Raw genomic sequence first — 27,790 nt, forward strand, 5'->3', positions numbered from 1 at the left:
TGGGGAACTTTGCACCTAGGACAGGATGTCCAGCACACTCCCCTGGGATCAGAATGAGGCCCCTTTGGGCCCCCCTCCAGTCTGCTCCAATCCCCAACGGCCATTGACACTGCCTGTCCCTGCCCCATGAGTATCAGGCCCAAGCTGGGTGTGGCAGCTTCTGTTTCTTGGCAGTTTCTAGGGTTCCCAACACATGATGTAGAAACAGGTGCTGGAGGGGATGGGCGGGGTGGGGGTGGGAGGCAGTGGCGCCAGGTCCTGGGGGATGGGGAAGTTCCAGGTCACTTGGCCTGGATTTCACGTCTTCCGGTGCTGTGTGGTGTGGCTTCAGGCTAGCCACTCGCCAACTTTGTCCTCAGTGGGCACATCTGTGAAACAGGAGAGCCATCTTCCTCTGAGACAGGGGGATTCAGGGCATCACACTGTGGTCTGGATGAAATAAGCTGACTTTGCAATAAGCACGTAGCAACCAAGCCCTGTGATGTCGGTTTTCAGTCTTCCTGTCCATAGAGGGGGTGGTTGTTCCCATTTCTCCCTCAGGCTTCCAGGTCCATGTTCCCAGTGGCACGAAACCTGGGGCCATGCATTTGTTTTCCCGGGAGCAGTGGGAGTGCAGCTCCCTGGGTAGGGGTGCCCTCCAGATCTTCCTGCCTGCCAGGGCCCAGAGCCCCAGCCTCAGGGTGCCCTCCCACCTGCCTCCGGTTCGCCAAGGGCAGCTCCATGTCAAAGATGGGCCCTGGGGCCCTCTGAGGCAGCAACATCTCCTCCTTGAGAGGTTTGGGTGTGTCCAGGTTGGCCCCCTCGCCTTCATCCCAGGACATGTTCACCACCAGGACTTCTTGTGGGGACACCTCCTCCGGGTTGTCTGCGGAGCTGACCCAAAACCAGTCCTGGAGAAGGAGGGTGGGACAGAGGCTGTGAGTGGAGTCCCAGTTCCCATCCACACAAGGGTGGGTGGACTAGGTCCCTTCTGACTAAATTCTCTAGTATCCTGAGGCCAACTCAATGACCCCCCCCTTCAGTTCCTCTTGGGATCTCCATTGTTTCTGCTCCTCTCACAGCTGATGTGGCTTGACAAGGCAGTGGTCCTAGCCCAGCCCTAGGAATGGGCATGTGATCCTACCCCAGACACCCAACCTCCTGCTCCCAGCAATAGGCTCAGGGGAACAATTGGTGATGGCTCTGAGACTTGCTTCAGTTAGTCAGGTAAACAGACACCCTGCTTCCACTGGGGGAGGCTGCGCCTGCCTGGGAGAGAAGACTGCAGGGTGAACAGAGAGATGTAGCTTTTTGTCTTTGGATCCAACTATGCCTGAAGCCTACCACTCTGGGATTTTCCCATCGGATTGCTTTTTTATAGTCGCCACCTTGAGATCCATTTCTGCTGAGGAAATGGCCCACTAGAGGTTCCTTTTGGGGTCTTTGTTCACCTGTCTATAAAATAGGAGGGTTTTTTTAGTCCCTGACTCCATGGATTGTGTTGAATAAATGAGTGACTGCATGGCCGTTATTGAGTGGAGCCCTAACCCAATAAACAGGATTTGGAATTAGAAAAGGGCCCTTACCTGCTTCCACTGGCTTCCAGGGAATTTGACTGCGGTGCTGGCACAGGGTGTGGGCAGGGGTGGGCACAGGTACTGTGCTGCCCTGGGGAGGGAGGGAAGACAGTCAGGAGCAGTGCTTCTGTCTGTTCTTACTTTTTAATTGTTCTGATGTATTGTTCTCATCTCCATTAAGTTATAAAAGGCGTGAAGATGTGAATTGGGGGAGTGCAGGAGTCTCACAGAACCAGGTTCAAATTCCAGTTCTGTCCCCGCTCACCATCTGGGCCTCAGTTTCCTCATTGGTGAGGATCGATGCCTACTTGGCGCGAGCAGTTCTTACTCTTATCGCTATTGCTGTACAGAGTATAGGGAGAGGGTGCAAATTACCTGTTCAGAGCGAGGTAGCCAAGGATACCCAGGAGAAAGATGCTCAGGAAGCTCCCCAGAGATGCCAGGAAAATGAACAACATGGAAACCTGGGCTTCTGGGGGAAAGATGAGGTTGGTTTGGAGAAATCTTGCTGCTTCTTGGTGGGGAGTGACAGGGAGAGCCAGGTCCTCCATCAACCCGATGCTGACCCTATCTTAGTTTCCTCACCCGGGAAGTCACCCGTTTGGTGACTTTGGGATCCAGCATGTAGAAAACTTCACATGCTCGGAACACTAGCTTCAGGCACTGCCACACCTGGCCCCTGTGGCCGCTCCCCTGGACCCTGACCAGCCCACCCCACAGTGAGCCTGCCTCATTGGTTCTCTTAGGAGTAGATTTCACTGCAAGGATAACAAATGTTGGTCTCCAAATCTCTCATGGCTACACATCCTCAAGCGATGGCGCTTCCTCTTTATCTTTGTGATGGGAGGTATGCATTCATTCATCCACTCAATAAAATAGCCACCATGCTCTCTCCTTCTCCCCAGGAGCTCTCCAGGCTGGAGGAGACAGCTAGACACAGACTCCCCTGAGGTGTCAGACTTGGAAGGAGGAGTAGTTACAGTTGGGGAGTGCCCAGAAGGAAGCATGGAAGGCTTCATGGAGGAGGGAGCTTTGGAGCAGAGTTGTGAAGGATGAATAAGAGTTTGCCAATAGGGAGAACTAACACTGTAGGCAGAGGAGCTTGTATGGCTGCGGGGGGCCTGAAGGAGTGTGAGTGGCTGGTGAGGGTGGTGAAGCGGGTTTGATTGGGACTTTCTCCTGAAAGCTATGCACCAGGAAGCTTGAGAGTCAAAGCAGGGCTGCCTGAGGCACATGCACTGGGGCAGTGTGTGTTGGGTAAATACATTCCCCACTTCCACTCACCAATGCTGAAACGCTGGGGCTGGCTCCAGGTGCCTTGTAGCCAAGTTGTATCCGCCCGCACCTGCACGGTGTAGGCTGCACCAGCCCGCAGGCCATGGAGGATGGCATGTGTCTTTGTAGGAGCCACAGGCCATTCTGCAAGAAGGAGGCAGCCATGGGTCCCAACACCCATTTTACTCCCCGTAGGCCAGGCTGGCCACCTGAGGATAAGGACTGAGGCTCATGGGCATTTTTGCTGGAAGCTTTTCCCTTAACCCACCCAGTAATCTCAAACTTATTTGGAGGATTATTCTTTGTTGAGTTATTCAGTAAATGATATTATCTTTTCAAATTTGACCTCCTTCCCTCTACTCACCCCTTGCTCACTTCCAGCTACACATGCTTCCTCCTCCAATCTCCCTAAAGGCACCAGATTTGTTGCCACCACAGGGCCTTTGCACAGACAGTCCCCCATCCTGGTTCACCCTTCCCCCAAAATACCCACATGGTTTCCTGGCTTTTAAGGTCAAGGTCAAGGTGATTATTTTGTCTCTCTTGCTCTCTCAGTTTCCCCAGCACCTCAGCACACGGTAGGACCTCAGTATTAGTAGAATTGCATGGCCTTAACAAATATAATCACAAGTCCCTTGCCCATGGGGACACCTGAGAAATGCATCGTTAGGAGATTTTGTCATTATCAAGTGTCATAGAGCTAATTACACAAACCTAATGGCAGAACTTGAGCTTGCTATAGACCTAGCCTATAAAGGCACAGCCTATCAGGCCCCCCATTTATATGTGGTCTGTTGTTGACCAAAATGTTGTTAAGTGAGAAGTGACTATAAAGCACTCCATAAAAATCCTTAAAAGGAGGGCATCCCTGGTGGTGCAAGGGATTAAGACACAACCTATGAAGCTATCTGCAGCCACTGCAGCAGGTGTTTGAAGCCCGGCCGGGGAGCTACCCACATGGCACAGCAGACCTTTCCTGACTCGCCCGCTGCTCCCCTCAGCAGTGTATTTCAGTAGCTCTGCCTGTTCTGTTCCCCACTTTGTCTCCTCTCACCCCCTGCACCTCTGGCCTGTACCCCCATTCTTGTATGCATAAATACATAAATCTTTAAAAAAAATCCTTAAAAGGAGAAAAGAGATGTTGATTGTCATGAAGAAGAAAAACTTCCTGGGACCCTAAATCTATATTCTTTGTATATATTCAAGAGGAATATTCCTCCAAAAAAATTTGGGGGAGATTAGTGGATTTGGTCATGGTCATTTGGCTCATCAATCTTCAGTGATTTGACTTCCGGCAAATGGACTCCTTTCAGCTATGCCACCCTGAGTAAGTTACTCAACCTCACTTGGCCCCAATCAATATGGGGGGTGACCAAGCTGATAGCAATAGGTGTATGTCTTCGAGGCCAGAGCAACCCCCTTGGTAACCATCTTCGGTGCAGATATGAACTCGGGGTCTTGCTGGCCTGGCCTGTTGCTGCAGGAGATAGGCGGCTGCAAGGCTGTCCACTAGCAGGGACAACGGGGGTGACAGGAGGTTCCAGCCCCGCTGAGACCTGCTCTGTCCATCCTTGTTTCTTTCCCTCTGATATAACCGAGCTCAAAACTAGGCTTGTTCAACCTTTGCGGAGATGATTGCCTCTCTGTGTCTGTTTCCCCATCTGCGAAAAGTAGACAGTCATCCACTTCCTGGGTGTCAAACTACTGATACACGCAAAGACTGCCATTCACTTACGAGGAGCGTGCTGACCACTCAGCTGATGGCCGCCAGGCCCTTGTTTCAGGGGTGGGGAAACCAAGGCCCAGAAAGGGGCAGTGAGGTGTCTAAGGTCACACAGCAAGGCATCCAGAACGCCCCGCCCCCCAAATCTGGCTGTGCTGCCTCACCTACCAGACACCTGGCTGCTGTCCTCCTCCGTGTAGCGCACGACGTACTGCTTCAAGACGCCAGGACAGGCACTCAGCGGGGGCGGCGTCCAGTTCAGGCACACAGAACTGGAGCTGAAATTCTTCACTGACACATGTTGTGGCCTCCCAGCTGCTGAGGCTAACACAGCAGCACAGGCAGTTAACACCATTCTTCCCGCAAGCCCGGCCGGCCCTCTCCAGACACCCGGGGGACTTGGCTTCTAACCCTTACACACCATTCCAGGCCCGTTACTTCCCCACTCTGAGCCTTGTTTTTCTTATCTATAAAGTGGGGCAATGTGGCTCAGGAGCTGAGTAAGCTGGGGCCTCCCTAGTGGCGCAGGGGTTAAAGACAGCGCTATCAAGCCAGCCACTGCAGCACGGGTTCAACCCCCAGTCAGGGAGCTACCCACATGGCGCAGCAGACCTCTCCTGACTCGCCCGTTGCTCCCCCTCAGCAGTGTGTTTCGTCAGTCTGTCTGTTCTGTTCCCCGCTCTGTCTCTGGTGAGTCCTTTCACCCTCCCCCTTCTTGCATTTCTGGCCTGCACCCTAGTTCTTGTATGCATAAATAAATAAATCTTAAACAAAAAAAAAGAAAGTTGAGTAAGCTGACTTCTATGCATCTGATTGACTCATTTCTGCCTCCTGCTGTCCAAAGTCACTCCAGAATCCTCCCGGGACACCACCCTGCAGGTTTGGGCCACTCACCATTGCCCCCAAAGTGGTAGGTGGACAAGACGGTAGACCACGAGGTGAGCTCCTCCGGGCATGCAGAGGCAAAAATTGTGATGCGGTAACATACCTCCTGCCACATTGCCCCAAACATTTGATTCCAGTTGTGGGTTGCTGGGAAGATGAGCAAGGACAAGGCCGGTAAATAGACTGTGTTTTCACCTCTGCACCTTTGTACTGGTTGTGCCAGCTGCCAGGATACACTCCTACTCATGCTTCAAAGGCCTCACACCAATGTCCCCTCCTCCAGGATTCCTTCCCTATCCTTCCCCCCAACCCATGCCTACCCCATTCAACCAGCCCTTACTCCAGGGGCAGAGGTTATCTCTATCTAATCTGTCTTCCCAGGCTGGGAACTCTTTGAGTTCCAGGCTGAGGTTAAGGCTCTCTGGCATCCTGGCCAGGCCCAGGTCAGAAAGTGGGAGGTTGAGAAACTTGGGTCCTATGGCATCCTCCTATTCCCTCCAGAAGTCTCATTAATTTGCCACCACCATTCTGATAGTCGCCACCTTCCCTGGTGTTGGTGAATGTTTAACAAACACCTTGAGATGTGAGACTCATTAACCACCAGAGTGCAACCTGCCCAGGGCTGAGCCCTGACACCCCAGGATCCCAGCAGGAGGCTCTCAGACCTCTGTGGGTAGGAGGATCTGAATCTCGGCCTTTCCCCAGCCTGTCTCTGTGTGACCTTGAGTAAGTAGCAAGACCTCTCTGCAGACACCCCATCATGAAGGGTCACTGTAGGTCTGAGCCCATCAGGAACTCTGGGGCAGAGGCAAAGTCAGGGCAAGTGACACTATGAAACCTGTTCCATCAGGGTCTCCCTCCTCGGGCTCATTCACAATGCAGGAGGCAGAGCTTTCCTTCTGGCCCTGGGACTGCCACACAGTGCAGTATGTCATGCCCTGGGCTGGGGCTGGCCAATGCATGGTGGTCCCGTTGGCGCTGATGCTGATATTCAGGACCCCTGTTTCTGGAAGGAAATAAGGGAGTCACATCAGGACCACCACCTCACTCCCCCATCCACCCAAGGTTCCTATGGCCCCTGTCCCTCCCACACAGTTCTATCCCGGCAGAACCAGGTGGGAAAACCAAGGCCCAGAGCGAAATAAAGAGGTCACATCACAAGGTGGAACTCAAGGCTAGACCAGCCTCCCCCACTCTGGGGTTGCTGTGTTGGGAGCCAGGCACAGAGGGAACAGTAGGGGCTGTCGAATGAGTTGAGATATCCCCCTCCATCCCTGCCTAACTGTGGGATTCCTGCCAGGTCACCCTCCATTATCACTCCCTGTACTGCCATTACTCCCCCAGCAGCCTGGTGGGTGGCTCCTGCTCCACAGATGCCTGGCCACCCACTGGCCACCCACCGCAGCCTCGCTCAGGATAAGTGGGAGTGGTGCAGGACAGACCTCCAGCCTGACCAGAGCTCAGTGGCCCAAGGACACACCCGCTGGGTCCCTTGGCTCCTCTCCCCACGCCCAACAGCAAGGGCAGCTACAAAAATCTGAGAGGCGAGTGTTGCTTCTGCTTCTGGGAATACTATCTTTTTTTTTTTTTTTTTTTGAAAATTAAAGATTCCTTAATTTTTTATTCCTGGTACCACTGCCACAATTCACTGGGCAATATGCCTGAAATAATGGAAAGAAAAAGGGAAGGCTACAACACATAGAAGATCTTAGGAAGGCACATCTAGTTGACACTGCATTGCCTTCTTTTGTGGCTGCGCTTTTTGCAAACTGTGGCTCTGATAGTCCTGAGCAAGAAGGGTTCCTGCTTAAGCTGCAGTAACTTTTCTAACTATGGACCAGTGTCCTTCTGTGGCAGAGTTTTACAGTTCCTTCAGTGGATTAGGGATGTTGGTCTCAGAAGAACCTGTAGCTTTCCTGAAACCCCCCCCCCCCCGGCCCTTTCTCCTGCTAAGGACTATAGCCCCTTTCTGCTGACTTTTTAGAACCTGCTGTTACCAGAGCCACCACTTCCTTCACCATAGGGCCTGCCCAAGCTTCTGCCAACAAAATTGCTCCCATTAATGGGTCCATAATTTGATCGCTGTTATCATTATAATTCCCTAACTCATTGTAGTTCCATAGATACCACCACTAACGTTTCTTCCTTCATAGTAAGCATCATATGCTCCACCACCACACCACTTCCACCACGCTGGTTTCCACAGCCTGGTCCTCACCTTCATAGCCGGCACCCTCACCATAGCCAGCACCACCACCACAGTCAGGTCCACCACCAAAGCTGGCACCACCACCATAGTTGCCACCATCACCTCCAAACCCATCACCTCCTCTGCCTCTACACATCAATGTTTCCACCACCCACAGCTCCCTCCACTACCCATAAAGCTGCCAGATCCATCTCCACGATCTCTTTGTGCTCCAGCAGACAGCGTTTCTTGTTGAGAAAGGGTTTTTTTCACTTCACAGTTATGCCCACAGAAATACTACTAATAGCATGATATTTCTGAACAATTTTTTTAAGATTTATTTATTTAGGCATGCAAGAACTGGGGTACAGGCCAGAGGTGGAGGGGGTGAGAGGATTCCCCAGACAGAGTGGGGAACAGAACAGACAGATCGACTGAAATACACTGCTGACGGGAGCAGCGGGCAAGTCAGGAGAGGTCTGCTGTGCCATGTGGGTAGCTCCCTGGCTGGGGACCAAACTTGTGGGGGATCAAACTCATGCTGCAGTGGCTGCGAATAGGCTTCATAGGTTGCATCTTAACCCCTTGTGCCACCAGGGAGGCCCTGTTTCTAAACAATTTTATCCACTATCATGATCACTAACAGTTACAAAAGCAAATCTCTCTTTTTCCTCTCTGCTTGCCTTCCATAACTTCTGTGGTTTCAATCTTGCCATAGTCTCACAAATTATATTCTCCTCTATCTCCATTAATTCCACCAACCAAAATTTTCTTCACAGTTAAAGGGCACCAGGCGTTACAGAATCCTCTCCAGCAACAGCTCTCTTTGGTTCCACTGCATGTCCATCAACCTCACATGGTCAAGCACCCATTGCTGCACACACCTTTTCAACACAAGAGTAAGTCACAAAACCAAAGCCCCTGCAACTTTTTGTTTGAGGAGGTGTCTCATCACCACACAATCCTCAAGTGTGCCCCATTTCTCAAAATGTTCCCTAAATGATCATCTGTAGTTTCAAAGCTCAGACCAGCAATGAACAGTTTCCTCAACAGTTCTGGTCTTTTGGAACGTGGCCCTCCGTTTTGAGATAGACTCATCTCTTCCACCTCGAGTGCAATATATATGACAACACCACTATTTACTGGGCATTGACTGTACGCACTGGCCAGTGCTGAGTGCTTTACAAAAGTTACTTTCCTATGAAGTAGGACCCTGATCCTGATCACTCCAGTGACATGGAAACAGGTCATACATAGAGGCGAACGATGACAGATTTCCTGTCAGGTCACCCAAGCAAGTGGCTCTTTTGTCTGAGCCTCTGTTGTGTCATCTTTGAGCCCCTTCCTCCCAGGCTTACTGGCGCTTAGCAGGGCCAGGGCCAGAGGGAGGCGAACCAGGCACTCATCTCAGACACGAAATGTAAGGAGGCACCAAAGAACTTGACCATAGAGATAAGCGCTGTGTTGACTCAGTTTTAAAAAATCAAAATGAGGGCAAATATGTGATGGGCACTGGTCTCAGCGGCCAAATGGTGGAAATAGTTGGAATGTTCACCAATGGATAAACAGATAAGTAGATTATAATAAATCCACATAGAGAAATATTAGTCAGCCATAGAAAGGAGTGAAGCCCTGACACACGCTACAGTGTGGGTGAAGCTGAAAACTTGATGTTGAGTGAGAAACCAGACACAAAGGGCCACAGGGTGTGATCCCCAGATACAAGGTGTTCAGAGGTAGAATGTCCAAACACACAGACAGCAGATTAGTGATTTTTAGGGGCTGGGGCTCATAGGTTCTCCTTTTGGAGTGATGGAATATTCTAGAAGTACATAGAAGTAGTGGTTGCACAACATCAATGTACCAAAGGCCACTGAATTGTTCATTTAAAAATTATTAATTTGGGGCTTCCCCGCTGGCGCAGCGGTTGAGTGCTGGGTTGCAAATCTGCCCGCAGCCTCTGCAGCGCCCGTTCCATCCCCCGGCTGCTCCCCGGCCATCGGAGGAGGGTCCCACATGGCGTGCAGACCTCTCCTGCCGCCCGCTGCTCCCCTCAGCAGTGTCTTTCGTCACTGCTGTTCCCCGCTCTGGCTCTGGTGAATTCTCTCACCCTCCCGTGCTTCTGACTGTACCCAGTGCTTGTATAAACAAATAAATAAATAAATCTTTAAAAAAAATTATTAATTTTGATTTTTACTTTAATTTAATTTTGATTTTACTTTTTCTCCCAGGCTTACTGGTGCTTAGCAGGGTGCTTACTGGTGCTTACTGGTACTTAAAGTAAAAATCAAAATTAATAATTTTCAAATGAACAGTTCAGTGACCTTTGGTACATTGATGTTGTGCAACCACTACTTCTATACACTTCTAGAATATTCCATCATTCCAGAAGGAGAACCGATGAGCCTCAGCTCCTAATAATCACTAATCTGCTAAGCAACTATAAATCAGAGACACCAGAGGAGGGATTAGGGTCAAAATAAGGGGGGGTGGAATTGTATGGGGAATATAACCGAGATGAAAATGCATACATTGTGCAAAAATGAAAAATGATGTCAAACATATATAAAATTTTTAAAAATTTTAAATAAAGCATTAATTTTGCTATATGAATTTTACCTCAATAAATACATAGACATATACATAAATATTTTTATTTTTATTAATTAATCTATATTAATTATATTAATATATAAATTCATTTATTTATTTATATATACACAATAACATATAATGAACAAAATATCAAGATTTTAAATGAAGATAGGGTTAATTCTGCACTTGTTTTGCTCACCACACTCTGTTCTTGTCCTGGCCCCAAAAAAACTGCAAAAAGAGGAGTTTGGCAAAAATATATTTGGGGATGCAATCCCAACAGCACAGGAGACAATAAACTTAAAAGCTTTGTGCCTCAAAAGAAACCACCAGGGAAACAAAAAGGCAACCTATAGAATAGGAAAAGATATTCACATCTGACAAGTCATTAATTTCCAAAATAAATGAAGTGCTCATACAATCCAACAAACAAGCAACAACGACAACAAAGACAACCCAATCAAAAAATGGGCAAAATCTCTAAATAGACCCTTCTCCAAGGAAGGTATTCAGATGGTCTACAGGCACAAGAAATGTTCAATATCACTTGTTACAAGGGAAATACAAATCAAAACCACATATTAAAAAGGATGATATCTGGGCCTCACTGGTGGTGCAAGGGGTTAAGTCTTACCACTATGAAGCTATCAGCAGCCACTGCAGCACGAGTTCTATCCCCGTCCAGGGAGCTACCCACATGGCGCAGCAGACCTCTCCTGTCTCACCCACTGCTCCCCTCAGCAGTGTATTTCAGCCAATCCACCTGTTCTGTTCCCCACTCTGTCTCTATGAATCCTCTCATGCCCACATTCCTGGCCTATACCCTAGTTCTTTTAAAAAGAAATAAAAAGAATGGGAGCAACCAATGTTGGTGAAGGTGTGGAGAAAAAGGAAGACTCATCCACTCTTGGTGGGGATGTAATTTGGTACAACCTCTATGGAAAACTGTCTGGAGATACCTTTAAAAAATAAAATTAGAAACCCCACATGATCCAGCAATACCTCTACTAGGTATTTACCCCCTAAATATGAAAACACAAATATGAAAACACTAATATGAAAAGACTCATGTACTCCTGTGCTCTGTAGCACTATCCACAATTGCCAAATCATGGAACCAACCTAAGTGCATGATGAATGGATAAAGGAATTGTGGGTTAGCCGCTCAATGGAATACTACTCAGCTACTTAAAGAGATGAAACAGTGCCTTTTGGGACATAATGGATGGACCTTGAATTGAGGTGATTATCCTAAGTGAAATAACTCAGAAAGTGAAAGATAGATATCTGAGGAATACTAATAACAAAAAACTTATACTGGCAAAGCACAGCAAACACAATTTTTAGACTTTGTGAATGCTGGTTACCAGAGGGAACAGTGGGAGGGAGGATGGAACAGAAGAAAGAACAGGGTAGGCATTAGCAAGGGAAGTTTGGTAGAGGGTGAGTGAAATACTTGCAAATATAGAGGAATAAAAATGTAACCCCAAAGTTATATAGATATGCAAACAACTGACAATTCAATAACACAAAAATGGGAGATAAGTCTGAGCTGTAGCTTGCCAGTAACAACGTTTCACATATTCACATTATGTATCTTGAGTAGTGATTTTTGACACACCCCCAAATTAGAGCTCTCCTCCTCCAAGTCTAGCTAAGATTGAGACTCTGAGACCCCCAGCAGCCCTCCCCAGCTGGAGCACGCACCTGTTTGGGTTTCGGCAGGGATATGCCATGTCCAATTGGGGCCAAAACCATGCGTGGAGACAACAGTTAGGTCGTAGGCAGCACCCGAGAGGTTGAATGCTTTCCCTAGGTGGAGGGGCCTCGTGTCTGTGGCCTTGGTCTTGCACGGGCAGGACAACATGTGTAGGTGGATATGGTAAGCCTTCCAGGTAGACTCCAGCCTGTCACAGCCTTCTGGAAACAAAGGCTGAGGCAGATATTATAAGAGAGATGACTGACTGATGAGGACATGAGTCAACATCAGGGGCAGTCCCTGAACACATTCATAGGTTGCAGCCCATAATGTGTACCAAAAATTGAAAGAAAAAAAAAAGTAGAAAAACATAATGCTGTCAAGGTTGTTGGAAAATGAGCATTCATGTCACGTGCACATTCGTTGTTGGGAGCAGGGGATAATTTGATAAAACACACTGAGAGTCAGGAAAAAAAGTGTTTCCATCTTTGGACACTGTGCTTGAAGTCTGGAAATTTTTCCAAGGAAAACAAATTCACATTAAAGGAGACAAGGAGAGAAGGAGCTTGGATGTAGCTTTATAGGTACAGACCACTGGGGACCGGGTTGAGTTCATTTTGGGGAAACCAGTGGGTAAAATATTTGGTGATTTTGTCCCTGGCTATGGTAAGAAATTTTCTTTCTGTTCCTCAGTGTCCATGTCTGTAAAATGGGGTAATTTAGGCTGCACTTAATGAGTTGTTTGGGGCCTTCAAAGGAATCATCTCCCAGACCAACAGAGTCACCTCTTTTTTTTAAAAGAAAGATTTATTTATTTATGCATACAAGAACTGGGGTACAGGCCAGAGGTGCGGGGAGAGAGAGGATTCACCAGAGACAGACTGGGAAACAGAACAGGCAGACTGACTGAAATACACTGCTGAGGGGAGCAGCGGGTGAGGCTGTGGATAGCTTCACAGTGCTGTGCTTAACCCCTTGCGCCACCAGGGAGGCCCAGAGTCACCTCTTTCCTGAGGCCCCACAATCTATTCCCCCATAGCAGCAGAGACGGCCTGTGAATTCTTGAGTTCAACCTTATTCCTCTGCTCCCATAGCTCCCTATTACCTTCAGTTAAATCCACCATCCACCCAGTCCTGCCACCTCCACGCCTCACTTCAGCCTCATGTTCCTTCTCTCCATCTCCAGGCCACCCCACATTCCCTGCAATGAACAGTTACCTGCCCTTTCAGGGTCAGCTGCCTCCTCCCATCCTGGCCAAGTGACTCCAGCGAGATATTCAACTTGAGTTGAGCAGGGGATTCTGTAATGAAACCAGTAAGACAGAGATGCTGGGAATGGGGTCCCTTTTCATAACGTATTGCAGACCCCAGATGGAGACCAGAAATCTTCCTTCCCTCCCATGAAAGACAGAATTCCCATGGATTATTAAATCATTTTCAGAATCTGAAAACTTGGGGATTCATCACACAACAATGTTAATGTATTTCATGCTATTGAACAACACCCTTGAAATGGTCAAAATGATAGTTTATGTTATGTGGTTGGGTTTTTTTAAACCACAATTAGAAAAAATATGTGAACAGAATTCCTCGAGTTTTTCCCAGCTGATATGCACTTGGCCAAGAGGACCCCCAGTTTGCAAGTCTGGGAGAGCCAGCACATGACAGCTTGGAGTTGCAAGGGCGCCAGCTTCCTGTGTCATTTGGGAAAACAGATCTTTACAACAGTCATTTCACCCGTCAATTCCTGGTGCAACTTTGAAAGAATAAAACCAGTCAAATTAATTTGGAGGAGAGACTGAGAAGTGTTTTCTTTGTAGATTAGGGGTTCCCATACTTTATAAAGTGAAATTTGCTCACCATCCCACGCTACCTTTCACTAATTTCTCCTGAGCCTTATTTCTAACATGTGTTGCCTTATTTCTGAGACTTGCCATCTGATTTCAAATTCCTGCCCCTGATCCTGTGGACTGGGGTGCTCTCACCAAGGGGGATGCACACAAGGCTCCAGTTGCTCCAGGGACCCCTCGGCCTTCGCCGTCGCCTACGGAGTTGAAATCCCTGAGCCACATCTGTGCCCCAGGGACATGACTCTGGGGAGAAACAAATTAAATATCAGGTTACAGGGCTGTCCTCACCAGGACTTGGCACCGTTCACTAAGCCACCGTGCATCTATTGAGCGACCTCTGTGTACAGAGCCATGCGCTAGGCCCTTGGGGATGTGGCAGGAACAGGCCAGACCCTACCCTCTTGGGGTCTCAAGGATCACCCACTTCTGACTCTGCCCTGAGTTTGAGTTTTGGACTGGCTCCCTTTAGAATGTGACCTTGGCCAATGGCTTCATGCCCCCAAGCTTTGTTTCCCCACTTGTGAAATTTGAGATCTGCTACCTGAACTACAGGGCAGGCCAACACTAGACCCAGTATACAACAGGTGCTCAATTAATGCTAACTTGTGGCACCTTCTATTACCATCCTTATTCTCACCGAGGCTAGCATCATCTTGCCTTCCACAGTCACCCTAGAAGAAAAAAAAACATATTTACATTTTACATTTTGTTATTGAAAATATTAGCTCTTTTGAAATTATAAAATGCAATGTGGACCCTCAGATTGGATCCAGGGATGGAGAACATTCTTGGGAACACTGGTGACATTCAAATAACCTCTGGAGTTGAGGAGCAACCATCCAGCAAACATCTATCCTAACAAACACCCTCGGAATGTGAGATGTTAACATGGAGGGGGTAAGGGGGAGGGGAGGGAGGAGCGGCTGTTAGCAAAGCCATGCGGGAGGTCTCTGTATTGCTCTTGTTATTTTTCTGAAAATCTAAGATTGTTCAAAACTAAAAAGTTTATTGGGGTCTCCCTGGTGGCGCAATGGTTGAGCGCTGGGTTGCAAAGCTGCCCGCAGCCTCTGCGGCGCCAGTTCAATCCCCGGCTGCTCCCCGGCCACCGGAGGAGGGTCCCGCATGGCGCGCAGACCTCTCCTGCCGCCCGCTGCTCCCCTCAGCAGTGTACTTCGGTCCTTCTGCCTGCTCTGCTCCCCACTCTGGCTCTGGTGGATTCTCTCACCCTCCCGCACTTCTGACTGTACCTAGTGCTTGTATAAATAAATAAATAAATCTTTAAAAATAAAATAAAATAAAAAGTTTATAAAAAAGAAAGCAAAATTCTTATTTTGTAATTTTTTAAAGATTATGTTACGAGACAAAACCTCCCACTCTGCATTGCTGGAAATTAGAGAGCCAGGTTCGGGATCCAGCCTGCTCCCTCAATCCCTGTGTGACCTCAAGAGGGCCCCTGACATGCTGAGCCTCAGTTTCCACATCTGCAAATGGGGCTGAGAGGGTGTAGTGCAGAATGTGCATAGGAGGCTGGGAGTAAAAAAAAAAAAAAAAAAAAAAAAACATAAAGATGACCCTCCCTTTTGGGGATTTCCTGTTGCCCGCCCCTGACTGATCCATACCCATTCACCCCACAGGGCTCAAGGACACACACAACATTTGGGGGAAATATGGGGCTGAAGCTGAGGCAGCGCCCTGCTCTCATGACGCTTTAAGTCTGATGAAGGTGGGGACACCACAAGGCAGAAGCTAATTCCCCTAAACTGGAGGCTCCTTGGGACTGGGTCCAGATTGAGGTTTCTCAAAGTCTTTCCATGCCTGGTGTGTGCCAGGAGGGATAGAATAGTATTCTTAGAGTAGTGAGAATGATGAAAGTCCGAAGAATACATTTAGATGGCCAACAGGTAGATGAAGACACTCCATACCACTAATTATCAGGGAAATGCAAAATAAAGCCATATTGACAGAATGATTAGCTTCAAAAAGACAAAAAGTAAAAACTGTCAGTAAGGATGTGGAGAAAAAGGAAGCTTTGTGCACTGCTGAGAGTGTACATTGGTACAGTTCCTGTGGAAAACAGTGTGGAGTTTCCTTAAAAAATTAGGAGTAGGACTACCACATGACCCAGCAACCCCACTTCTGGGATATGTACAAAGAAAATGAAAATATTAATTCTAAAAGATATATGTGCGCCATGTTCATTGCAGCATTATTTATAATAGTCCTGATGTGGAAACAACCTAAGTGTCCACTGATGGATGAATAAATATAGATGATGTGGTATAAACAGTCATGATTTGGGCCTCCCCTGGTGGTGCAGGTGGTTGAGCGCCCACTGTGAAGCTGTCCGCAGCCTCTGCAGTGCTGGTTCGATCCCGGCTAGCTGGTGAGGGTCCCACATGGCACAGCAGACCTCTCCTGTCGCGCCCGCTGCTCCCCTCAGCAGAGTATTTCGTCAGTCTGCCTGTTCTGTTCCCCGCTCTGTCTCCCTCCCACGAATCTGGTCTGTACCCCATTCTTATATAAATAAATAAATCTTAAAAAAACAAAAACCAGTCATGATTCACTGAGCAAACTTGGTCACTGTGCAAATGTCATAGCGCATACCTGCGCAAACCTACGAGGTCCGGCCTACTACACACCTGAGCTAGATGGAACCTATTGGAACCCTGCTGGAACCCCCATTATCTAGGCTGTCCGTTGTTGACAGAAATGTCAAATGTTACATGGCGCATGACCATGTATACAGTGGAATATTATTCAACCGTAAGAAGAATGAAATCTAGCCATTTGCAACAACATGGATGGACTTTGAGGGCTTTATGCCAAATGAAGTGAGTCAAACAGAAAGACAAATACCTTATAATCTCACTTATGTGTGGACTCTAAAAACAATAACAAGAGGGCCTCCCCGGTGGCTCAGCGGTTGAGCGCTGGGTTGCGAAGCTGCCCGCAGCCTCTGAGGCGCCGGTTCGATCCCCGGCTGCTCCCCGGCCACCAGAGGAGGGTCCCACATGGCGCGCAGACCTCTCCTGCCGCCCGCTGCTCCCCTCAGCAGTGTACTTCGGTCCTTCTGCCTGCTCTGCTCCCCGCTCTGGCTCTGGTGAATTCTCTCACCCTCCCGCGCTTCTGACTGTACCCAGTGCATGTATAAACAAAACAAACAAACAAATAAATAAATAAATAAAACATGCCTCTATAAAAAAAAAAATTATAAAAAAAAAAACAATAACAAGGGCCTCCCTGGTCATGCAAGGGGTTAAGTACCACACTATGAAGTAATCCGCGGCCTCTGCAGCACGAGTCTCATCCCTAGCTGGTCAGGGAGAGACCCACATGGCGAGGCAGACCTCTCCTGTCTGGCCCACTGCTCCCTCAGCAGTGTGTTTCATTCAGTCTGCCTGTTCTGCTCCCCACTCTATCTCTGGTGAATCCTCTCACCACCACCCCCTCACATCTCTGGTCTGTAACCCAGCTCTTGTATGCATAAATAAACAAATCTTTAAAAAATAAGTAAATAGGGCCTCTCCTGGTGGCACAGAGGTTGAGCACTGGGCTGCGAAGCTGCCTGCAGCCTCTGCAGCACCCGTTCGATCTCCGGTCACCGGTGAGGGTCCCACATGGCACGCAGACCCCTCCTGCCGCGCCCACTGTGCCCCTCAGCAGTGTACTTCGTCAGTCTGCCTGTTCTGTTCCCCGCTCTGGCTCTGGTGAATTCTCTCACCCTCCCGTGCTTCTGACTGTACCCAGTGCATGTATAAATAAATAAATAAATAAACAAGCAAACAAACAAACAAACAAACAAATAAATAAATAAATAAAAATAAAAACAATAACAAAACCAAACTCGTAGACACAGAGGGCAGTCTGTCCTTCCTGTGTGATCCCAGGAGGCCCCCTGACATGCTGATATACAGGGAGTCCGAGATGGGGTGTGGGTAGGTGTGGGGGATAGGCAAAATGGGTACAGTGGATCAAAAGATATAAACTTCCAGTAATAAATAAGTCCTTGGGCTGGGTTATACAGCATAGTGCCTTTAGCTGAAAGCTGTTAAAAGTTCTCATTACAAGAAAAAGAAATGTATCTTTGGTGATAGATGTTAACTAGACTTACTAGGAAAATTTCATAGTATATGCAAATACAGAATCTTTATGTTGTACACCTGGCACTAATATAATGTCAGATGTCAGTGATAGCTCCACTTAAAAAAAGAAAGGAAGGAAGGAGGAAAGAAAAAAGGGTGGCCCTTGATGTGGCCCCTGAAGCTGGGCTGGATCCACAAGTGGTCAGCTGGAGGGGAGGGCATGTGGTGAAGAAAACTGCACAGGCAAGGAGGCTGGAAACCCAGGACCTGGGCAGAGAATGAGGACCATTCAGGCAGGAGGAAGGAGGCAGGGAGCCTTGGAAGGTGGAGGAACAAGGGCGGTCACATCAGATCTAAATTAGAGAGGCCCTAGAGGCTAGACATAAACAAGAGGGGAAAGAGGGCTGGGTGAGCGGGGTGACAGAGATAGAGATGGTGAGACATTTTGGAGATGAAGTCACCCTGGGAGGGGCCAGTGTACACCCCCAACCTGGGGAACAAACTCACACACTTCCACGAGCCATCAGACATCTGGTGCTTGAACTGCACTTCGGCGTCATCCTGACGGGCTGGGCGCTCCCACGTCACAGACAGCCGATCTCCTGACCTGGACACCATCATGTTTTCAGGAGGGTCATATTTAACTGGAAGCAGAGGTGGGGATGGTGGAGGGGGAGACAGCCGGTGCGTGAATTGCTGGTCCTAAAAATTCCCCCCAAAATTCTACCCATGCCCTGTACGGTCCAGGGTAACCAACCTGAGTCCCCCAAATGTGAATCAGGGACACCTTTGCGGGACCCATGTAAGCCTGGAGCTCTATGGGTCAAAGAGTCAAGATTTATAGAGAGGATTCTGTTAGTGAAGATACCTTGAAATTATGCATGCCATTGTTGGCAAAGTTGTGGGAAGATAGGTACTTTTGTAAATTGCTGACAAGAGGGGAAATTATTGATTCCATTTTTCTAAGGGACTATTCGGGAACTCTTACTACAGTCATGCATGGTTTAACAACTGGGACATGTTCTGAGAAATGCATCCTATTAGGCAATTTCGCCATTGTGTAAATGTTTTACTGTGTAATTACACAAACCCAGATGATACGGGCTACTGGCCCACCATCTACATGTGTCTAGCCTTGACCAGAACATCATCAAGCAATGCATGACTGTAATTTCCAGGCATCTAACCTAAGGAGAAACATCTGTCATTCTTTCCACATGTTGGTTGTACCATGCCCGATTCTACCTCAGGCCCTTTGCAGATGCCATGTTCTCTGGCGGGAACACACGATTTATTCCTGCTGGATCCTTCAGGGTCAATTTGAGCTAAGACCTCCCTGAGCCCAGGGGTAGCACCCCGTGTGTAACCACCATGCCTCTCCTACCACTCGCACTTGAATCTGGGCTCCTTGAAGGCAGGAACAGGACCAGTTTGGGGGGAGGAGAGTGCAGCAAGGTTGCGCAAACACAGGCTGGGATCCTGTATTTAAAATGTTATTTTGGCCACACTATTGGAAGACCACTGGACTAATGAGGAGATCAAAGAAGAAATTAAAAAATTCTTTGAATTGAATGACAAGGAGGACACCAATATCCTAAATGTATGGGATGCAGCAAAAGCAGTAATAAGAGGAAAATATATAGCAATAGAAGCTCACATCAAAAAACAAGAAAGAACTCAAAGAAACAACCTAATCTCGAAGCTCAAAGATCTAGAAAAAGAACAACAAAAAAACCCCAAATCCAGTAGAAGAAAAGAAATAATAAAAACCAAAGCAGAAATAAATGAAATTGAAACTAAAAAAACAATCCAAAAGATCAATGAAACCAAGAGCTGGTTCTTTGAAAAAATAAATAAAATAGACAAACCCCTAGCCAGGCTCACAAAGGAAAAAAGGGAGAAAGCACAAATACACAGGATCATAAATGAAAGAGGAGAAATCACAACGGACACAGCAGAAATCAAAAGAATAATCAGTAACTACTATGAACAGTTATATGGAAACAAGTTCAACAATCTAGAGGAGATGGACAAATTCCTACAACTCCACAATCACCCAAAGCTAGATAAAGAAGAAATAGAACACCTAAACAGACCAATTACAAGCAGCGAAATTGAAATGGTAATCAAAAACCTCCCCAAAAACAAAAGCCCAGGACCTGATGGATTTACAAATGAATTCTACCAAACATTCAGAGACGAATTAGTGCCTATCCTTCACAAACTCTTCCAAAAAATTGAGAAGGAAGGGACAATACCAAACACGTTCTATGAAGCCAATATCACACTAATACCAAAATCGAATAAGGACAACACAAAAAAGGAAAACTATAGGCCAATCTCCCTAATGAACACTGATGCAAAAATCCTCAATAAAATTTTAGCTATCAGAATCCAACAATGTATCCATAAGATAATTCACCATGACCAAGTTGGATTCATTCCAGGGGCACAAGGATGGTTTAACATCCGAAAATCAATCAACGTTATCCAACACATCAACAAAAAGAAATATAAAAACCATATGATAATATCAATAGATGCTGAGAAAGCTTTCGACAAAGTGCAACACCCATTCATGATAAAAGCCCTTGAAATTCTTGGGATACAAGGAACATACCTCAACATCATAAAGGCCATCTATGACAAGCCAACAGCCAGTATCATTCTCAATGGTGAAAAGCTGAAAGCATTTCCATTAAGATCTGGAACAAGACAAGGATGTCCACTCTCACCACTGCTTTTCAATATAATACTGGAAGTCCTAGCCAGAGCAATAAGACAAGAGAAAGACATCCAAGGAATCCAAATAGGAAAAGAAGAAGTCAAACTATCACTATTTGCAGATGATATGATAATATACATAGAGAACCCCAAAATCTCCACAGAAAAACTAATTCAACTCATCAGTCAGTTCAGTAAAGTGGCAGGATACAAAATCAACACGCAAAAGTCAGTAGCCTTCCTATACACAAACAATAAATCTGAAGAAGAAGAAATCAAAAAAACCACCCCTTTTATTATTGAAACAAAAAAAATCAAATATTTGGGAATAAATCTAACAAAAGAGGTAAAGGACCTATACAAAGAAAACTATAAAACACTGTTAAAAGAAATAGAAGAAGACACAAAGAAATGGAAAGACATCCCCTGCTCATGGATTGGAAGAATAAACATTATTAAAATGGCCATTCTACCAAAAGCAATATACAGATTCAATGCTATTCCAATCAAAATCTCAATGGCATTCTTCAAAGAAATAGAACAATTATTGATGAAATTCATATGGAATCACCAAAAACCCCGAATAGCCAAAGCTCTACTGAAAAAAAAAAGAAGGAAATGGAGGCATCAAACGCCCAGACTTCAAACTATACTACAAAGCCATAATCATCAAAACTGCATGGTATTGGAACAAGAACAGACATACAGACCAATGGAATCGAATAGAAAATCCAGAAATAAACCCACAGATTTATGGTCAACTAATCTTTGACAAAGGAGCAAAGACTATGCATTGGAGCAAAGAAAGTTTGTTCAATAAATGGTGCTGGGAAAACTGGGTCGCTACATGCAAAAGAATGAAGCTTGACCACTACCTCACACCATACACAAAAATCAACTCAAAATGGATCAAAGAACTAGACATAAGACCTGAAACCATAAAATACATAGAAGGAAATATAGGCGAAACACTACGGGATTTGCACATCAAAGACATCTTTACAGACACATCACCCAAAGCAGTGATAGTGAAGGCAAAGATAAACAGCTGGGACTACATCAAATTAAAGAGCTTCTGCACAGCAAAAGAGACAATAACAAAAACAAAGAGAAACCCCACCAACTGGGAGAACATTTTTGCACCCAACACTAATGATAAAGGACTGATCACAAAAATCTGCAAAGAGCTGATGAGACTCAGCAACAACAAAGAAAATAATCCAGTCAAAAAATGGGCAGAAGAGCTAAAAAGAAACTTCTCTGAAGAGGAAATGCAAATGGCCAACAGACATATGAAAAAATGTTCAGCATCACTTGTAATCAGGGAAATGCAAATCAAAACTACCATGAGATACCATCTCACACCAGTGAGAATGGCACATATTAAAAAAACTAGCAACAACAAATGTTGGCGAGGGTGTGGAGAAAAAGGAACTCTTCTGCACTGTTGGTGGGAGTGCAAACTGGTCCAACCACTATGGAGAGCTGTGTGGAGATTTCTGGACCTACTAAACATAGAGCTTCCATATGATCCAGCAATTCCACTCCTAGGTATTTACCCAAAGGACACAGAAACATCAATTCCAAAGAGCACCTGCACCCCTATGTTTATAGCAGCACTGTTTACAATAGCTAAGCTTTGGAAACAACCCAAATGCCCAAAAATAGATGACTGGATCAAGAAGATGTGGTACATATATACCATGGAATATTACTCAGCATTCAAAAAAGATAAACACATGCAATTTGCAGCAACATGGATGGCGCTGGAAGGGATCATGCTCAGCGAAATAAGCCAAAAAGAAAAAGAAAAATACCGGATGGTCTCACTCATAGCAGGAATCTAGAAAACTTAAATAAGGGACCAGGAAAATGAATATAAGAAAGTGAAAATCAAAATCAACAAAAAACTATGAACCAGAGACACTTTTTGGGGGGTGGGGGGCGGGAGGGGAAGGATTGGGGTCAGAATGGGGCGTTTGCAATTGTATGGGGGAATATAAAAATAAAATTTAAGATTAAAAATAAATAAATAAATAAATAAATAAAATGTTATTTTGTTTATCACGGATTTTTTTATTTTTTGCATTAACTTTGATTTTTAAAAATACGCAATATACTTCTTATATAGAGTACTGAGAATTCGGGGCATCCCAGTACAGTGTGTGGCCCTGGTGAGAAGCTCACTTGCCTCACCAAGACCCGGCAGCTTCTGGGCCTCACCTGTGTCGCCCATGACTGGACGTGGCAGGCAGTAGCCGCTCGGTGACTCTATGCTAATGCGTGTTGAGTCGTGAAAACACATAGTAAAGACACCACCAGGCCCCAGCAGCGTTATGGTATTGGGGGTAAAGCAGAAGCAATCTAAATGCTCAGCGGTTGGGGATTGGTCAGGGGACGGCGAAAGGTGCCGCCACACCGCAGGACAGCACTGGATGTGGGCCTGGCTTTCATCATCAAGCCCCTTGCAGGGACCCATAATCTCCCTGCCCCCCAGGCCTAGGTTGTGAGACCAGACGCTTCTCTGGGTGAGAAGGGGGCAAAAGGGAAGAGAGAGAACAGGTTTCTGACCCCAGCTGTGTAGTGTCACCTTAACCTCAGGTGACTTCTCTGTGCGGTTGGCAACCCGGGATTCCACCCAGAAGGTAACTTCACGGAGCACGGGTATGCCATCCTGGTCGGAGAACTGCACCTTGGTGGCCGAGCCAGCCTCGAAGTAGCAGCAACGCCCTGGCTTGAGGCTGCAGAAAGAAGGGCGTGGGCGCTGAGTCTGCGCCCCTGGTGGGCTCCCCAGGGTCTCCTTGGCCACAGCAGAACAAATTCCACCTGCCAGCATCCTTTTTCACCCCTTTACTCCCCCCCCCCTTGAAGTTTCTTTTCTCTCTCTCTCTCTTTCTCTCTCTCTCTCTCTGAATTGTTTTCTTTCAATTTTCAGGGTGGAATAGTCTTGTTTACGTTTAAAAGCTGCAAGCAGGAGAAAGTGGAAGAGATGAAAACAGTGTGGAAAGAGGCTAACTGACACAGCAGTGTACTTCAAAAAGTAAGAAGTGGAGGAGACGTCACTTAGCAGAAATAAGGTTTCCAAAGACATTTTCTCTCATTCATGAGTAGAGGTAAGGAGACAGACACAGGATCAGGAAAAAAGGAAGGTAGATAAAGGGAAAGCAGAAATATACTGGCAGCTGAAATTGAAAATTAGAGGTCCAATAATTTTTTAAGTTATATTGATTTAAAAATCAAGACCCTGGTGGTGCAGGGGATAAAGACAGAGCTATCAAGCTATCTGCAGCCACTGCAGCACGAGTTCGATCCCCGGCCAGCCAGGGAGCAACCCACATGGCACAGCAGACCTTTCCTGCCCTGCCCGCTTCTCCCCTCAACAGTGTTTTCCAGTAAATATGTCTGTTCTGCTCCCCGCTCCCTCTGGTGAATCCTCTCACCGCCTGCACCTCTGGCCTGTACCCCCGTTCTTGCATGCATAAATAAATAAATCTTTAAAAAAAACCCAGCATATGTTTTGGTTGGATGATCATTTTCCAGGTTCTAATGTGTTTGATGTGTCAGTAGTATTAAGCTTATTATAGTGATGAGAAATATCGGGGTGAGACTGGAGGTACGGGGGTGAAAGAATTCATCAGAGACAGAGCAGAGAACTGAGAAGGCGGGTTTATTGAAATACACTGCTAAGAGAAGCAGCAGGCGAGACGGAGACGTCTCCCCCAGCTTGAAGTTTCCTTGGTGATCAACCCGGGACTGAGGGGTTTGGGGGACCCCAGAATGTCCCAGCGTGGGTTGCCATTATAAGGCCAATTTTTAAAATCAAAGTTAATGCAAAGGAAGAAATGAATGAGTAGACGAGTGAGTGAAAGGAAGCAGATGAAGGAAGGACTAAGGGGTCCTAACAACTGCCCAGTCTGGATGCCCACCCACACTACCCTTTCCAGCCCTCCCCACCCCCTGCCAAGCACAGATTTCCAAGCTTCCCTTCTTGTGGGGGAAACTGGGGCCCAGAAAAAGGCAAAGACCCTGTGAAGGTCACCATCCGAGGGCAAGGCTACAGGGGGGGAGCAAGAGTGGGGTGATAGGTGGGAGTTGGAGACAGGGACAGGGTCCTCACCAGCACCTCAGGAAGTGGCTGACCCCCGCCGTGGCACCCTGATAGTGCCAGGAGCATTCGTAAATGGCGCTGTATGTTGGTATTCGGTAACAGTTCAGGTCCCTGGGGCCGGCATCTGAGCCTGGAGGCAACCCTGGGGATTTGAGAAGGGACAAGAGTGTGGTGTGTTATGTCTCCATGCTGACAGTGCTGGGATGAGTCTTGGTGATGCATATTATCTGATGACCACCGTAGCCGCCCATGCCCTTCCCAGCAGCTCCCTGCTTGCCCTGCTCCAGCCACACCGGACGCCTCGCCAAAACTCTACACACCAGGCTGATTCCCACCTCAGAACCTGTTGTATCCTCTGCCTGGTGCACCTGTACCCCAGACTGGGCACTCCTGTTTCTACCTGAGAGTTCCGTGCAGCAGGCTGGGTCATCTAGGCTTGTGTCATTCCTCTCTACCACACCTGCGCAATAACAAAACTGTAACAACGAATTTCTCAGCACATAGCCCCATCACTAAGTGACATATGTTTATCTACCATCTGTCCACTTCTCGCACTAGGCTGTGACTTCCAGAAGGACAGCTGGGCTCACAGCTTGATTCCTTCATGTCTAAAACTGTGCCTACACATAGTAGGTGCTCCTTAATATTTCTTGAACAGGGGCCTCCCTGGTGTTGCAGGGGTTAAAGTCTCAGCACTATCGAGCTATCAGCAGCCACTGCAGCATAAGTTTAATCCCTGGCCATGGAGTTGACCCACATGGCTCAGCAGACCTCTCCTGTCTCTCCCACTGCTCCTCTCAGCAGTGCATTTCAGTCGATCTGCCTGTTCTGTTCCCCACTCTGTCTCGGGTGAATCCTCTCACCCCCCACACCTCTGGCCTGTACCCTAATTCTTGTATGCATAAATAAATAAAAATAAATCTTAAAAAATATATATATATATTTCTTGAACAAAAGAAAAGATGAAGCACCTGCCCAGTGGCAGACCCTCAAGGAGGGTATTATAAGCAGAAATGTCCCAGCAGTCTGCTGGGGCATGTAGGTTTCAAAATGCTTAATTGCTGTTTAGTCCCACATGCTGACAATCTGAATAAACACAGACACCAGCCCTTGACCTCGCAGGGAGGACATGAGGTTCAAGAGAGGAAGATAACTAACAGCTCCTAGATACCTGAGCAGGGTGAGGATGGGATTGGCCCGACCCCTGGTGGGCTTGAATCACTGGGCTGAAGGAGGAGCTGGTAGGGATGGGTCCCTTAGAGCCCAGCACCCACACTCCACCCCCCCCCACACGCATGCACATGCAGTGTGGTGCTGACCCAGACCTGAGTCTGCGTCCGGATATGGCAGGTTCTGAAAACAGCATTCTCTGGCATCACAGGCTTCAGCTGCAGAAGCAAGGAAAACATAATGACATGCCTGCCTTCCAAGCAGGTTCAGCCTGAGGGCTCACCAAGCGGCCAAGTACCAGCTCACCCACTTTCTTATCTACATACCCATCCACTCATCTACCCATATCCACATACCCATCACCCACCAACCATCCACCCACGCACTCATCCATCCATCCATCCAACTGCTCACTCACCCACCTTCCCACCCATCCACCCATCCATTTATCTGCTCAACAATTCAACCTTCCATCTGCCTATCAGCTAATGCATTCATCCATCCATCCACCCATCCATCTCTCAGGCTGCTCCTCCAGAGCAATGTGGGGTCCTCTGACTCCCTTCCTGTCAAGAGTCTCCAGCCCTATCTCACCTCTGAGGCCTGAAACCTTGCCGTGTGGCCAGCCCTGCTGAGGACTTTTCATGCATTCAATGCATTAAACCTGCTGGCCCCGTTTAGAGAGAGGAAAACTGAGACACAGAAAGGCAGAGCTTGCCCAAAGGTCACGCAGCAGCAGGGATTAGAGACCTAATCCAGTCACCCCCAATATTCCCTATGGATATGGAATATCCCCGTTTTCCACAATGTGGAGGGAGAGTAGTCTATTTTTAATACACTATTTATATAACATGTTATGTACATCTCTTATATACATACTCACTCCTTATCGTTCTGAGAGGTAGGAAAGATTCAAAGATTCAGCTCATTCCACAGAAGACAAAATCAAGACCCAAGAGCTGTCCACAGGTGACCCCAGAAGCCATCATCTCCCATCTCCCATTTCCCACTTGATGGGAGGTAAGACAGAAGACAGAGAAACAAAACCAACCCTGGAACATGAGTCCACATGCACAGCTCCCAGAAGAGCGGGGGACCAAAACAGGGGACTCACCACCCTGCCCAGCAAGCAGGAGGAGGAGGGAGGGCGCTAGCACTGTCACTGGGTTCCCCATCGAGTCCACACGGAAGCCTGCTGCCCCAGAGAAGCTTCTGTGCTGCCTGTGAGGCCGCAGCGGCCCTGTCCTCACCCTGGAACACGTTGAAGCTGAACAAGAAAGGAGACTAAAGGGATTTTTTAAAAAAGGTTAGGTATCATGGTCCCTCCTGGGGCAAGTCAAAATGAAAGAGAAACTCAGGAAGTCAGCTCAGTGGTGGTGACCTCATTACAGCCGCAGACCCACCCTGCAGCAAGTCAGAAGTCATCTGGGTCTGGGGTCTACTTTACTGGCCCCAGACCAAGATGGACCCCAGGGTCTACTCTGCTAGCCCAGACCCAAGGTGGACTCGGGGACCAACCATAAAGGCAAGCTGCAGCTCTATGCCCTTAGCTAAGTCTCCCGTACTCTGCTGACTTGGGACACACATGAGCTCGGGAGAGCAAGGGATTTACCTGTTCTAGACATTTCATATCAATGTATGGGCTGTTGTTTCTGGCTTTGCTCACTCCTCACAATGTTTCTGAGCTTCATTCTCATTGTAGTATGAATGAACTCTTCTCCATGGACATTTTGGTTTTTTGTTGACAGTGAGGAGATGGGGTCAGAAACAGACACCCACAGAGACTGACAAACGAACACAGGAAAGATTAAGTTGAGTCTAAAGGAAGCAAGGAGGTGCTTCAGGAACTGAACCCAAGGTGTCCTGTGGCTGGCGTTTCAGAAATGGAGAGGTTGGGCATTTGGGGAGGGAGCCCAGTGTCCTTGAATGTCTCAG

At 47.3% G+C, this 27,790-nt stretch overlaps 1 protein-coding gene across 1 annotated transcript; it reads right to left on the reverse strand.

Moving 5' to 3' along the window:
• Positions 1 to 536: 536 nt before the first annotated feature.
• On the reverse strand, positions 537 to 27,030 carry IL12RB1 (interleukin 12 receptor subunit beta 1). Its single transcript, XM_054693911.1, has 16 exons — positions 26,970 to 27,030; positions 26,011 to 26,073; positions 24,695 to 24,815; positions 23,149 to 23,318; positions 18,361 to 18,497; positions 14,409 to 14,442; positions 13,907 to 14,014; positions 13,140 to 13,222; positions 11,930 to 12,155; positions 6,278 to 6,445; positions 5,449 to 5,586; positions 4,723 to 4,878; positions 2,841 to 2,975; positions 1,932 to 2,028; positions 1,566 to 1,647; positions 537 to 890 (listed from the first exon to the last, which is right to left on the reverse strand). Exons 1-16 carry the CDS (start codon positions 27,028 to 27,030, stop codon positions 537 to 539), a joined length of 2,133 nt encoding a protein of 710 aa, XP_054549886.1.
• Positions 27,031 to 27,790: the final 760 nt, after the last annotated feature.

This window comes from Talpa occidentalis, unplaced genomic scaffold, assembly GCF_014898055.3.
Source record: "Talpa occidentalis isolate TD23 unplaced genomic scaffold, MPIMG_talOcc4v2.1 talOcc4.12, whole genome shotgun sequence".
NCBI lineage: Eukaryota > Metazoa > Chordata > Mammalia > Eulipotyphla > Talpidae > Talpa > Talpa occidentalis.

Bases quoted from the DNA above. Each gene is read 5' to 3' on its own strand.
- IL12RB1 (XM_054693911.1), bottom strand. From the start codon at position 27,030: ATGGGGAACCCAGTGACAGTGCTAGCGCCCTCCCTCCTCCTCCTGCTT. The intron at 13,223-13,906 runs GTGAGAGCACCC...GTTTCATTACAG, and splicing joins CCTTGTGTGCATCCCCCTTG to AATCCCCTGCTCAACTCAAG. The intron at 4,879-5,448 runs GTGAGTGGCCCA...CTGCTGTGTTAG, and splicing joins CTACCACTTTGGGGGCAATG to CCTCAGCAGCTGGGAGGCCA.